The sequence below is a fragment of the Thermothelomyces heterothallicus genome (assembly GCF_042370625.1).
Source record: "Thermothelomyces heterothallicus CBS 202.75 unplaced genomic scaffold P884_scaffold_14, whole genome shotgun sequence".
NCBI lineage: Eukaryota > Fungi > Ascomycota > Sordariomycetes > Sordariales > Chaetomiaceae > Thermothelomyces > Thermothelomyces heterothallicus.
The window spans coordinates 429,995-442,727 of record NW_027192575.1 but is presented as its reverse complement, the minus strand read 5'-3'; the positions used below and the strand labels follow the sequence as shown (position 1 = coordinate 442,727).

Below are 12,733 nucleotides of genomic sequence, written 5' to 3'. Positions count from 1 at the left end.
TGTCCAAACGTCACTGAGTGCGGCCCTGTGATCAGAGCTCGAGACGCTCCCACGAGGAGATCAGGCTGCATCCCGTTCAACATCCCGTTCAAAACGGCCCTTTCTCCCCCTTCCTTGTGGCCCTTGCCATGATGCGCACGCGCACGCGCACGAACCCTTCCTCTTTTCAAACATACGAGATTCCATCCAAAGTTTGGAGGAGATGCGACACAAGATGCTAATCTGCCCTTTGCAGCTTTGTTTAGCGCACTATTGTGACCTCCATGGGCCGACGCCCCTGATGGTCACGGAGGGCCTTCCAGTCCCTTGCAGCATCTGTGACGAGGCTCCTCCCGGTCCTGCCACTTCGCGCGACAAGTCTGGCCCAAGAGCCCCAAGTTCGGCCGAATCTTCACATGTAGCCGCCATCACGGAAGCCCTCCGCCACATCAGCTTCTCCGAAGCCCAGCGGAGCTCGTCTGAGCCTGTCACGGAACAGGAAGCCCATTCCCGCCGCGCCTCCATACGGCAGGCGGCTCGGGCAGCTGCTGCCCCAACTACCGACTCTGCCATCGAGACCCCTCCTCAGAGCCCGTGTCTCGCCCCAGGCCCTGGAGCGCAGCAGCAGAAACCGCGGCAGGATTCTGGCTTCCGCAGAACCTACGACGAATATGTGACGCGCCGCGCCGGTCCATGCGACAACTGCGCCCTGACTTTACCGAAGCGACAGGAAAATGGCAAGGACGTAAGCACGGGGTCGCGGCCTGACCGAGGTCCTACCCTGAGGACGCGAGCTCCATATGCACGAGTATTTACAGGAGTCGATAACCATATGTCACCGCCGACGTCCCGGTCATCCTCGTCGACCCCGTCCGAAGACGAGTCCGGCAACCAGCAACGTCCACCATCCCACCGTCGAACCGGGACTGGCCTCTCGGTGACCTCTCGTTCCAGCGGCACCTCTGACAGCGCGACTGCCAACTCGCACATGCACTTTCTCGACTACACGTCGACTCACGAGCCTCTTGCGCCCGAATCCTTCTCCCTTGTTCGCGCATCGTGTTTGCGCACGCTATCATTGGAGACTCTCCCCCGCGCGCCAGCGACAAGCCCCGCTGCCGCCGGAGCTACCATGCCCACCCCAAGCGGCTCGCCAAAAAGCCCGGCCTATGTCACGACTCACAGCATCGGCTCGGCCGCGTCAGGTGGTTCAATCTTCTTCGGCGACAGAAAGGTCGGCTATACCACAGCCTACATCTTCCGAGTTCCCGACGTCCATGCTCGCGGGCACAAACGCGTCTACGCCTTCCTGGCGCTTAGCACGCACCCGGAGCCCACTGCCGTCAAGACTTTTACCTTTCTTTCTTCCGCCTTTCGGGACATGGCTTCTTGGATCCAGGAGCTCGCAGAAGCAGAGGCCGAGCGCGCCCTTGCCGAGTCGACCGGCTCGTCAGGAAGCAGCCCGGTCGCCCCCGGCCCGGGATACGGCAGCTTCCACTCTGAGCCGGTCGCGCCACCCGTCTCTGGGGGTAACAGTAGCTTCCTGACGGGAGGTATTGGCGGCCTGTCGCGGCGAATGGGTGGCGGCTTTGGAGGCTCCGGGATCGCGCTCAAACAGCGCGGACTGGCGGAGCTAGTCGGGCTGCCCGACTTCTTCATCGAGCTGCATGCCAAGTTTGTCCGGTTGTTACTTGAGATTGGAGTTATGGTTGGGTCGTGAACCCCAGCAAGCCGCAGCAGACAACCTCTGTCCTGTCCTTTGGAGGATTTGCGGCGGTCTCGATGATGGAGGCAGGCACAACACTCTGCCACGCTCCCTGCTCCACCTACTCTGCCTGCTCCGCCTGCTTCGACCGCTTCGACACAACAACAAGCCTTTACTCTTCTACCTCACAACCTTGTTAGTAGAAGGTTCGTTTTGTGCGAACCACCTACCTCACGGCCGAAAAGATTTGCATCACAATTGGAACAAGCACTGAACTGGGTCGTGGATGCTGAGTCGATGGTTGGTTCCACGCCACGGCTCCCGATCCTGGCGCCTCTTCTCTGTGCTACAACCTTGGACAATCACAACACGAAGTTCTCGGCTCCAACCTACTATCCCAAGCAACGGGACACACGAATTTCAACATATTCACGGGTTTAGACGGATATCAGGCACTAATAGAAGGCTGAGGCTGGATGCGGGAATGGACTACTTGCATTAGGGATACATGCATTTGGGAGGGAAAGGGATATGAGTGGGACCTGCATTGATCGTCACATAATTCTGCACAGAGGGCGTGGCTGATGTCGTTCTTCTATGAATATCCAAGAACAAGAGGGAGACAAGCAAGCAAGGAGGAGTTTGGTCTGGGCAGCCGGGTGGCCTGTGGTTGTCGTCTTCCTCCATCGTTGCTGTCGTGCTCTTTTTCTTTCTTTTCTTTCGAACGCTGATACCCAGAGGAGCGGGAATGGGAGGGGAAGATGGTGCGGTTTTGATGGCTTCTGCTCGGCGGAACGAGCCGCTGTTTGTACTATAAAATCTCTAGGGCTGCTGACGTTGTCGGCACTACATCAAGATTCGAAGTATGTATGTCACGTTCTGTTGTGTATAGAAGAGGTAACCGACAGGCCTGTCACGCTACTGAATGCAAGGGGAACGTCCGTTTCTGACGAGGGAAACAAGGCCACGGGTATATTGAATCAAGGCGGGCTGGACTCTTTTGAATCTTACCAAGGTAAGGCCGTGCAGGCGTCGCCGCTCATGGCCTAGATGACCGATCAAAGAGCAAGCCGATTCGTTCTATGGTTTGCTACAGCGTGATCCGGGTGGTTTTTTTTTTCTCCCTGTACATGCACGCCGCGATCCACCTCCCCACGAACTTGTTGTCGTCTGGTATTCCCGTCCCCTCTTTCCGGGCCAGAACTCATCTGATCCCGTCACCAACAGGGACAATCGGGTCGCCGTCGTCTATTTGTAGAAATCGAACTTGTTCTCGTCGCTCGTCCCCTTGACCTGGCTGCTGTAGGCATCCTCGAGATCAGACTGGATGATGTTGTACCGGTTCTTGCGGACGGCGCGCAGGCCGGCTTCTTGCATGATGGCGGCGATGACGGCGCCGCTCAGCGGGTCGTTGCGCACAATCAGGCTGTCGAGATCGACCTCGGGCGCAAGGCTCATCTTGCTGGCAATGGTGGTGAAGATGAGGCGGCGCTCGCGGCGGTCGCGCAAGCTGGGGAACTCGATCTTGCGGTCGAGGCGGCCCGGGCGGAGCAGGGCCGGGTCGAGCGTGTCGGCGCGGTTGGTCGCCATGATGACCTTGACGTTGGCCGTCTGGTCGAAACCGTCCATCTGATTGAGCAGCTCGAGCAGGATGCGCTGGACCTCGCGGTCGGCGCCCGTCTGCGCGTCGAAGCGCTTGGTCGCGATGGCGTCAATCTCGTCAATGAAGATGATGGCCGGCGCGTTCTCGCGCGCCATCCGGAACACGTCTCGCACCATCCGCGGACCCTCGCCGAGATACTTCTGCACGAACTCGGAACCGACCACGCGGATAAAGTTGGCCGTCGTCGAGTTGGCGACGGCCTTGACGAGCATGGTCTTGCCCGTGCCGGGAGGCCCGTACAACAGGACGCCGCGGGGCGGGTCGATGCCGATCTGCTTGTAGAGGTCAAAGTGTGTCAAGGGCAGCTCGACGGCCTCGCGGATCTCCTGCTTTTGCATGTCCAGGCCGCCGACGTCCGCATATGTCACGTCGGGCTTCTCGTCGGCGCCGAGCATGGCGATCGACGAGTCGGCCTCGGGCGGGAGGATGTCGACGAGGGCGTTGGAGTGGCGGTGCAGGGCAACCGAGGAGGACGGCTTGAGGAGCTCGCGATCAAGCGTCGACAGGATACGGACGACATAGTTGGACCCCGTGCTAGACTGGACGATGCCGGTGCTGGGAGCAGGGTTAGGCAAGCGGGGGTTGTTGGCGGTGCGGTTTTGCGGAGCTCGAAGAACGGGGGGACTCACTTCTGATCGATCGCTTCCATGAACTGACCGATGACTAGAGGTACGCTCTGGATGCGCTTGATCTCCTCCTGTGCCCGGACCAGTTCCCGCTTCAAGCTCCTCTGCTCATCCTTGATGTATTCTTCCTGCAGCTGGATGTACTCGAGTTGCCGTTGCAGCCGCTTCAGCGTCGCGTACTCATCGCCGCCTTCTGTTGGCACGCCCTCGAAGTTCTCGATACTAGGGATGGTCGAGGTGGTGTTCTTCTTGAGCGGCTGGGTGCTGTTGGTGGCGTTCTCGACCAGGACGTCACCCATTTTGACTGCTGTCTCGGCCTGGCGGGCTTGTGTATAGTTTTATAGCAGGGTGCGAATGACTGACGGACCGGGATCGATGCGGGATTTGTTGGCGTCAACGAGATCGGTGCTGCTGATGTGTGGTGCCTGCAATCGCAGATCCGGCGGTTTGTGTTGAAGTTGCTTCGGTGCCGTTCTGTCGCCTCGTTGCGTGCGCAGTCCAGCCTAGCCTGCGTTATCTTGGCGCTAGCCAAACAGTGGCTCGTCATCTGCCCGGAGCCTGAGGCTGACCCACACACTGGTCCGTGCTTGTGCAGAGATCGGCCTTCCCGCACTGTCCAACTTGGTGTCGTGCGTTGTGGAGAATGTACAGATTAGCTATGGTTTATACTCCTTACAGTAGCACCTCACCTTCATAGCACCAACCACTACGGTAGTAATACACCTGCAACCTCTACGGTCTCTTCAGCTGGCTTCCAGACCATATTGGAATGCCGAAGATCAAACTGATGTGGAGTTTCTTAATACGTCGAGGTACGGAGTACCCGCCATCGAATTGGAGAGGATTGGCTCTCGTGATCTGCCTGTGACAACGTGAGGAGCTAGCGTATGAGTACCCGATAAGGCGACTAGGAAGTATCCACATGCTATCGCGCGGCCGCTGCGTGGTGACTTGTAACTAGTTGTGCACTTCCTCATTTACGACCTTGATGGCTAAGCTCAAGGTCTATCCAATTTCCGTTGCTGCATTGCCTTTATTACCATTCATCTGTACCGATTTCAACGTAGCTGGGCTTGCACTGAAATTCTAGGTACAAATCCATACATACCCTACCTTTGTTGGTACCCTTATGTACGGATTACATGCATAGGTAGGCTCTGCAATCCCACGGCGAAGATCAGGGCGGGATGATGCCACCGTGAGCTGCGTTTGCTGTCATGACAGCAGCGCATCCAAGCGGCAGCCACCAACCGGCAGCAGCAGCAAGTGCTGGGGTCCTGGAGAACGCCCGCGGGGTATGCCATGTGGTGAGTGACTCTGCCGCTTCCGTTGCGAGCATTGGTTGGTCCAACGGTCGTGCGCCTTGCCCGCTCCCTTACCACGCCCCAGTCCGTCTTATTAGTCACTAGTGTAGGCCGGAGATGTTGCCGGCCAGGGTGCTGCCTCTAAGCCTGGTTCCTCTCCACCTGCCTCTCAATCATCCAAAGCCCAGGCCTTCCCTTTCCTTCTTTCCTACTCTTCCCTGCAGTCTGCATCTCCCCCAGATTGTCGAAGCCCGCGGCCAGGAAAGTTGTCTCACTCCCCACCTCAGGGTCTGCCTCCAAGTTGCTTGTATTCCCAATTCTGCAACACCTGCCTGCCTGAGTTCATGGTCTCATCTCGCCGTGCCGCTCTGCACGTCCGCCCGGCAGCAGTAGCAGCACCAGTCCTATCGCACGCAATCGCCCATCGCCACTCGTGACTGTGTCCCTCTCGACGCATTCGCAACTTCACGACCCGCCGCCACTGATCATTATCAATGGAGAACGACTCAACGTCCATCACTATTCCCGAACAACGCCACCGGGCGGTCCACGCCGAGGCCGGATCCTCGCCGTCGTCATACTCGAGCTCGCCGAGCTCCTCGCCAGAACCGTCGACCAAGGCGGCACAGAAGCGGAAGCTACTGCATACTCGACGACCGAGCCTGCTGAGTCGGTCGCCTTCTCTCCAGGAAACGTGCAACCCCCAGCTAACGTCATTGGCAGGCTCGGCCTTCACCCAGCAAGAATGCACGACCATCAAGATCGGTGACGATCCGGAGGGGCCTATGCGACTGGTAAGCTTGTATCCTGACGGCTGCGTGATATTGTGCTGCCGCCGAAAGCTGCACAATCATCGCTCACATTCATTTTCTCTAGATTACCTACCTCTCTTCCGACCAGGGCTTTGTCTGGAACCCCGAGATCTTTGTGCCTTCGTTTTGTGATTACGACTACGTCCCACTCGAGCAACGCCGCGATCCCGTCCATGAAATCTACCTGAGCGACGAGGAGATCAAAAAGATACTGCCGCAATGAACAGGTAACATGGCGCCCCCAGCCCAGAGCAACGAGTGCTTTGGTAAGGAGCCCATGTACATCACGTCATCCGGCGGCGAATAGTCGCGATGCGGGTCAACATTTCGCTAGCACCAGTTTCTCCGGAGTTGAAGGCGTTGATCTCGAAAACCGGGCGTAAAATCTTCCCTCAGTAGAGATATTCGACCAACTTGCTGTACACTACTTCGTGGTGTTGAGGTATCAGTCTACCTGGACGGATGGAGGCCAATCGCTGGCAACAAGAGTGCCACCACTTTCAAGTTTGCATTCAAGGATTTGTGGACGAGAGCAGAGGAGTTTTGGAACAGATCATGGGTACGGGAAACGGTTTGTCATTTATATCCAGAGAGGAGTTCGTTGATTCGGGCATTCCCATCTCATTTCTAGCAGCATCACCAAAATCCACGTCTGGGGGGCTAAGTCATTCGAGACAAGCTATCCAAAGCGTCCAGCTTCGGCGTAACCCTTTGTGTTGTAAATGGTGACCTAAGCAGACCGGTAGTTATTGTATTGCCCATGTCTTGCCCTTCCAAGTCGCATATTGACACCGGGGATCTCGATGTCATTTTCCACAGTCGTCATCTCGCTAGTGGGCAAGTGGGCAGGTACCTTGGTATGGTACCTTATGTACCGTACGCATGTACTGTACTGTATGTATATACATGACATAACTAAATTGAGCTTGGGTGACTCCTCGGCAGTTGGCCTTCTATAAGTCATTGACCAGCCTCAGTTGACACGGGACCTAAATACTGCGGTGCGAGGCTTATCTGCTGACGGGTGATGCCGGAGCGCCTGCGTTCCAAGACAAGCGGCACTATGTCCCGGGATCAGAGAAAGTCAAACTGCAATGGGCCCATCTGGAAAGACCATGCAAAGTCCGTATGTGTCTTACGGCGTCGCCCCTGTGCACCAGGCCAGACCTCATACCACACCATCACCAACAGCAGTAAGCGTGGCATTCCGGGCGTTCGAGCGAAAAGATACCGAATGCAGCGTTAGTCCCAACACAAGGTCCAGCATGTGCCGCCTGGAATTGTAACATCTCAGCTCCCGGTCTGCAGCGTCCCTGCGTCATGGGCATGCAGCTCGCACCGGCCAGCCAACATTGCTCCCGTTGCATCGGTGGTTCCCTGATCTGACCCCGAGATGGCGAGGTCGAGCCCCACCACTGACCGCATCCTCCCTCTTGACCGGCTCGGGCAACCCCACACCGATAATAAGTTCGTGCTGATAATCGTGGGGCAGCGCACGGGTGTTTCTTTGCTGTGGTATCGATAAGCCAACGCGTCGCGGTCTGTACAATCCATAACTACATACTTCGAGAGATCGAGGACGCCTTACCCCGGTTAGCAAACCCATTTATCTGCTATGCTGGGGAAGTATAATATTTTTTGGAAGAACTCGAGGATTCTAATCAACGGATTGGTATCAACACCTTCGTCAACCAATCCCAACACCTACTAACGAACAACTGGCGAATTTGAACCCACCCCCCGTGTTAGAAAGATGGATGAACCCGCGCACCGGCGCATCGAGCTCCAGTCACCGGAGGATTTGACCTATCTCATTGACAACGTGCGGCGCGCAGCCACAGATAGCATCAACGCGGCCTTCCCGCCAGTAGACAACCCACTCGACGACCAAGAAGACGAACTGCGCAACCAGATTGAACAGCTGGTTAATGACGTGAGTCAATATTCCCCCCCACCCGCAACCTCCCTTCTTCCCTCCCGGTCTTCCTCGCTTCCCCGCGCTTCACATTTCACCTCCTATCCTCTTAAAAAAGAAGAAAAGAGAGGAGAACAGACAACACGCCATACTAACACTTTGTTGACGCCGGCGCCCGACAACAACAAAAAAAAAAGTACATCATCCGAACCTTCACCCTCGCCGCGCCCAACCTGACAATCAACGGCCTGCCAATATCCGACCCCTCGCGCTTCCTCGACCGGGCCTCCTCCTCCGCCTCCCGCGGCGGCGGCGGCGGCGGCGGCGAAGACGACGACGAGCCCCAGGTGCAGTACGAGTACGAGCCGTTCGACCCCCGCAAGCGCGACCGCATCGAGCAGCTCATCTCGGAGGAGGAGGACCTCCTGCGCGGCATCGCCCAGCTCAAGCGGCGCGTGCCGCAGTCGACGGCGTCCAGGTGGGCGGAGGCCACGGGCGCGGCCGTCGCCGCCGACGAGGCGGCCCTCCGGGCCGCGTGCGAGCGGGTGGCCGAGGAGGGCGCCGTCAGCGGCAAGAAGGCGCTCGAGGGGATGGGCCCGCTCGAGAGGCAGGCCGACGTGGAGGCCCGGTTTGGGGATGCGGTCGGGACGCTCGGGAGGTTGAAGAGGGATATGCCGGCCGTGGTCGCCAAGATGGAGAGGGCCAGGGTTGCGGCCGGCTATGTGACTGGGAGTAGCGTTGGGAAATGACCAAACGGGAACGAGCCCTTGTGCCGGGCTCTTCATTCCTTCCACTCCGGTGTTCCGGCGTTTTGGCGTTCAGGGGAAAGGGGATGGGGGAGGGCGTTTTTTACATCGGGGACAGGCTATATGTAGAGTTGAAATTCAAGGCCATACCAAGGCATTCAACTGATCTATTGTGTATTCATGCAAATGGCTAAAGTATTACCAAGAACGCAACAAAGTCTACGTGTCACACAGTGACGCCCACAGAAACTCTGCAAAGATCATGGCTTCCCCCTTGCTGCTGGAACAGAGAGTTCCAGCAGAACAAGGGGTAGATCTTGTTGGACCTGAGACTCAAGGACCCGCTCTCCAGCCAGGCCCCGCCGTCCTGTTCAGACGCCCAGCCTTGTCTGGCTGCTGGTTCCCTACGCGGCAGCCGGAACAGCAGCATCCTCCTTGGCTGCGTCGGCAGTCTCGGCAGCAGCAGGCGCGCCAGCATCGGCCTCGGCGCCCTCCTTGGCCGCCGCGGGCTCGTTCTTGGCCGCGGCCTCGGCTTCCTTCTTCTTCTTCTCCCACTTAGCGGGCCTGGCCCACTGCTCCTCGCGCCACGGACCCATGTCGCTGAGATGGCACCCGCCCTCGCACTCACACGTACCGCCAAATTGCTTGGGCAGGTTCTCGGCGGGGATCTGGGCGAGCAGCTCCTTCTGGTAGTTGCTGCCGAGCACATGGATCTTCTTGACCGTGACGGGGTCCAGCCAGCCCTTGACGACGCTCCAGACGGTGCTGAAGCCCCAAGGGGTGTTGATCAGGTACAGATGGCCGAGGCGCTCCGGGTAGTAGTTTTGGCTGAGGGCGCTGGCCTGCTTAACGTACCCGTACACCTGCGGTGCCTTTGCCAGGCCGACGCCCTTGAAGTCCATGATGGTGCAGCAAGTCTCGAGCAGCGTGCCGGCCTTGCGGCTGCACGCCGGCAGCCGCGGGTCCGCCACCCGCTCGTACTCAACCGCCAGGTTCGTCAGCATGCGCTCCGCCGTCGTGATCTTGTACATGGCCGTCAGATCGATCCCTCCGAGCTGCTCGATGTAGACGGGGCGTCCATCCTGAATAGCGAGACGACCGTTAGATTGAGCGCGGGGTAGCAAGCATTAAACTGGGGGAGATATGCATACCTTGTCGGTCTTGTGGTAGTACTGGGGATAGTACTTGAAAACCTCCTCCTTCTCGGGGTATTCCCAAGTCGGCAGCAATTCGTCGAGCTTGGTCTCTTGCCGCCACTTCTCGCATTCGATGAACCTAGGATCATTCCGTCAATACCCACGCATCGACACCGCCTTCTTTCAAAATTGCTTACATGGTCTTGGCCAGCTCAACGTCAAACTTGCGGGCACGCAGGAAGCGCAGCTACCACATTTTGTCAGTAGCCGTCCCCAGCCGATATTGTTCTTTCCGAGCCTTCAGTCATACCAGCGTGAGCGTGTCAAGCCGCTCCTTGTAACCCTCCGATTCGAGGAGCAGCCTCAGCTGGTGGACCTGGGCCTGCTGTTGAGGCGTCAGGTAGCCGGGATGCCCGCTCTGGGGGGTTGGGGCCGTAGTCGGGTAGTCGTAGTCATCGTACTTGGGATCGAGCTCCAAGGGTGCGGGTGCGGGCTCAGCCATTTTGTATGGGTCTGTTTATCCGCTGGTAGGAGTTGTTCCGCGATGAAAAGGACAGGGTGTAGGTAAAGGAGAAGTTGCCAGGGACTCAATTTCCCCGCTAGTTTTGGATGCCGTCGGTGGAGGTGTCTTGCGGGTTTCAAGACAGGCGCCGAGTGTGTGGATAGGGGCGAAGAAACCGGCGGTTCGTGGCAAAAGAAAGGGCTTGGGGAGTTGGGGGAAGGGTGCAAAGTGTTGACGGGTCCTGAAATAGGTCAAGGGGCCCAGCGCCGTTGATTTTTCGGCGCGGGTGACTGGGTGACGGCGTGCTAGGGGGGGGTTTGAATGTTGCGGTCAATCACTCTCCACTTGGCCAGCATACGCCCCGCACAATGGCCGCCTAGCCCCTCGGGCTCCCCACCTTCTGGGCGATCTGGAGATCTGGCATCCCTTAACAGAGTAATCCGTACTATGGACAAGTCGCGTAAAGCGCCTGACAACGTAGGTTGGCCGGGGCCGAACCCCAACGCTTAGCGATCGTTAAGCTTACTCGACCGAGCGGCAGTGCCGCACCTGCTGCTGGCTGAAGTCGGGCAACAAAAGGACTCGGCCGCCTCTGCCGCCCTCGTCGGCCCTGCCCAACCAACGACACGCCAGGAACGCCTCACAACTTCTCAGAAGTTTTCAGTCCGAGTCTATATAACGCAGATCTCTTTCCTCCATAACGTCACGATTTTTGTTTACAAAAGAAAAGCCGTTTTGGAAATCAAGGGCTCTTCCCTTTTTCTCCTTGTTCTCGGCTCTATGTGTTGCGTGCCGAGGATTGGCCCTTCAGCATTGGCACTATCCATACCGGGCCTTCCGTCCAAATACACTTGGCAATGTAGTTGTGCCAGCGAACCCGGTCTTTTGGGACGGTGAATACTAAACAGAGACGACCGCCACCGGGACGGAAACTATCTGGAAGCAGAGACGCCTGCCGCAGTCCGGCGCGACAAGGGACAAACCATGAACATGTCCTTCCTGAATCGCCTCAGCTCCCGGAGTTCTGAGAATTTTTCCTTTTCCCTTTCTCCTCCTCCTCCTTCTCCTTGCGCTTTTGCACGACATCCCAGTTGTATAGCCTTGCTACCGCGACTTCCATCGTCTGCCCGCGGTTAGCAAAACTTCCTTACCAAAGCAGCTTAAGCGCAAGGCTGGCTCACCGTTATTTGCTCCCGCAGGAAGTCCAAGTCCTCCTCGCAGTTGGACAAACTCTGCTTCGCAGCCTGCAACTTTGACTCAAGGAGCGCCTCGGCCTCGTCGATTGGGTAAGACAGCATTACGTTGGCCTGCCAAATGTCAGCCTCTAGAAGCACACTCCCACACTCGTTGGAAAGGTTCCTACCCCAAGCCACAAGTAAACCTCGTCCGTCGGCGGTATCTCGGCCTTCGCATACAGAGTGTCGTTCAATTCGAACGTTGTCTCTATCGGATCAGATTCGCCCTGCCACAATCAACCGCCGATCAGCACCATGGCCGCTCATCGAGAGTGGCCGCGCCTCGCCCTACCGTCCTCAGCTTCAAAAAGCGGACAGCCTCCAGCGTTTTCCGAATGTCGGGCATTTTGTCCTTTAGTCCCGCTACCCTCCGCTGCAGGTTCTGCTCCATGAACTGGTATTTCCTGCACGCCGACCACGTATCAGCCGAACGCCGTCCGTCAAGGCTGGGTTTCAATCTTAACCGGGAGAGCTCACGCAATCATCTCTTGAAACCGACGCAGCGTCGGCTCAACATCTGCTCGTGACGTGACATAGTCCTCGACCTTGTCGACGAATGGCGCATACGGAATGCCGCGAGGATTGGAGGGTGTGGCGTCCCTGTCTCGTGCAGGTGGTCAGTTAGCAATAACAGCCAGAGTGCATATGCTAGAATGGCGCCCGCGGGGGAGGGAAAGTTTGGTTACCTTGCCGCTGCTTCCTTGTCTGTGCTCGCCATCTTGGACAAATTCTCACATGTTGCAGTGGAAGGATACTGCAAGCGACTGTTAACCCGAGCCAACAGAGTGACGTCGGGTTTGGTACCTAGGTTAGGTCAAGCCGTTCTCAAGCTGCTGGCCAAAAATTCATAGCGGGGTCGAGTGGGCAGCGAGGTACTTCTCGTAGGGAGCAAGGTGAAGGTGTGGGGTAGCAGGGGTTGACGCTACAAAGTACGGATACTTTGTATCCGGATTGCTGTGTGGTACGAAGCATCCGTGTCTTGGATGCTCTCTAATTATGTACGGATGTACCTTTCTCCATACGCTTCCCCATTCTCTATTTGGTTGCACCTGCTTCGTTCGTAGTGTATGTATAACAGTACAACTATCTACGACACCTGAACTGACTAGT

The 12,733-nt window shown here is 57.4% G+C and overlaps 6 protein-coding genes across 6 annotated transcripts; 3 read left to right on the top strand and 3 right to left on the bottom strand.

The window, feature by feature from the left end:
* Window positions 1-280: 280 nt before the first annotated feature.
* P884DRAFT_300508 (vesicle coat protein) lies at window positions 281-1,699 on the top strand (the record flags this gene model as incomplete). The annotated part of the gene is made up of 1 exon (XM_069444770.1): window positions 281-1,699. The coding sequence occupies one exon, from the start codon at window positions 281-283 to the stop codon at window positions 1,697-1,699; it is 1,419 nt and encodes a 472-aa protein (XP_069296813.1).
* An 899-nt stretch (window positions 1,700-2,598) lies between these two features.
* P884DRAFT_245128 (P-loop containing nucleoside triphosphate hydrolase protein) lies at window positions 2,599-4,450 on the bottom strand. The gene is made up of 2 exons (XM_069440411.1): window positions 3,977-4,450; window positions 2,599-3,902 (listed from the first exon to the last, which is right to left on the bottom strand). The coding sequence occupies exons 1-2, from the start codon at window positions 4,270-4,272 to the stop codon at window positions 2,933-2,935; spliced, it is 1,266 nt and encodes a 421-aa protein (XP_069296812.1). The 5' UTR covers window positions 4,273-4,450; the 3' UTR covers window positions 2,599-2,932.
* A 1,321-nt stretch (window positions 4,451-5,771) lies between these two features.
* On the top strand, window positions 5,772-6,312 carry P884DRAFT_300506 (uncharacterized protein; the record flags this gene model as incomplete). Its single annotated transcript, XM_069444769.1, has 3 exons — window positions 5,772-5,946; window positions 6,001-6,071; window positions 6,154-6,312. The coding sequence occupies 3 exons, from the start codon at window positions 5,772-5,774 to the stop codon at window positions 6,310-6,312; spliced, it is 405 nt and encodes a 134-aa protein (XP_069296811.1).
* Window positions 6,313-7,695: 1,383 nt separating this feature from the next.
* On the top strand, window positions 7,696-8,864 carry P884DRAFT_292723 (uncharacterized protein). Its single transcript, XM_069444180.1, has 2 exons — window positions 7,696-8,022; window positions 8,202-8,864. The coding sequence occupies exons 1-2, from the start codon at window positions 7,843-7,845 to the stop codon at window positions 8,751-8,753; spliced, it is 732 nt and encodes a 243-aa protein (XP_069296810.1). The 5' UTR covers window positions 7,696-7,842; the 3' UTR covers window positions 8,754-8,864.
* Window positions 8,865-8,991: 127 nt separating this feature from the next.
* P884DRAFT_245124 (CRAL-TRIO domain-containing protein) lies at window positions 8,992-10,666 on the bottom strand. Its single transcript, XM_069440410.1, has 4 exons — window positions 10,197-10,666; window positions 10,084-10,133; window positions 9,902-10,025; window positions 8,992-9,832 (listed from the first exon to the last, which is right to left on the bottom strand). The coding sequence occupies exons 1-4, from the start codon at window positions 10,386-10,388 to the stop codon at window positions 9,155-9,157; spliced, it is 1,044 nt and encodes a 347-aa protein (XP_069296809.1). The 5' UTR covers window positions 10,389-10,666; the 3' UTR covers window positions 8,992-9,154.
* Window positions 10,667-11,066: 400 nt separating this feature from the next.
* Window positions 11,067-12,341, bottom strand: P884DRAFT_330331 (Prefoldin subunit-domain-containing protein; the record flags this gene model as incomplete). Its single annotated transcript, XM_069445679.1, has 6 exons — window positions 11,067-11,511; window positions 11,570-11,695; window positions 11,752-11,850; window positions 11,916-12,027; window positions 12,101-12,223; window positions 12,310-12,341. The coding sequence occupies 6 exons, from the start codon at window positions 12,339-12,341 to the stop codon at window positions 11,398-11,400; spliced, it is 606 nt and encodes a 201-aa protein (XP_069296808.1). The 3' UTR covers window positions 11,067-11,397.
* Between the last annotated feature and the right edge of the window lie 392 nt (window positions 12,342-12,733).

Excerpts from the sequence above, each read along its gene's own strand:
- P884DRAFT_245128 (XM_069440411.1), bottom strand. The coding sequence starts at position 4,272 with ATGGGTGACGTCCTGGTCGAGAACGCCACCAACAGCACCCAGCCGCTC. Across the intron at positions 3,903-3,976 it reads ATGGAAGCGATCGATCAGAA|CACCGGCATCGTCCAGTCTA; the intron begins GTGAGTCCCCCC and ends CCCTGCTCCCAG.
- P884DRAFT_292723 (XM_069444180.1), top strand. The coding sequence starts at position 7,843 with ATGGATGAACCCGCGCACCGGCGCATCGAGCTCCAGTCACCGGAGGAT. Across the intron at positions 8,023-8,201 it reads TTGAACAGCTGGTTAATGAC|TACATCATCCGAACCTTCAC; the intron begins GTGAGTCAATAT and ends CAAAAAAAAAAG.
- P884DRAFT_245124 (XM_069440410.1), bottom strand. The coding sequence starts at position 10,388 with ATGGCTGAGCCCGCACCCGCACCCTTGGAGCTCGATCCCAAGTACGAT. Across the intron at positions 10,134-10,196 it reads GGCTTGACACGCTCACGCTG|CTGCGCTTCCTGCGTGCCCG; the intron begins GTATGACTGAAG and ends AAAATGTGGTAG. Across the intron at positions 9,833-9,901 it reads ACTACCACAAGACCGACAAG|GATGGACGCCCCGTCTACAT; the intron begins GTATGCATATCT and ends CTCGCTATTCAG.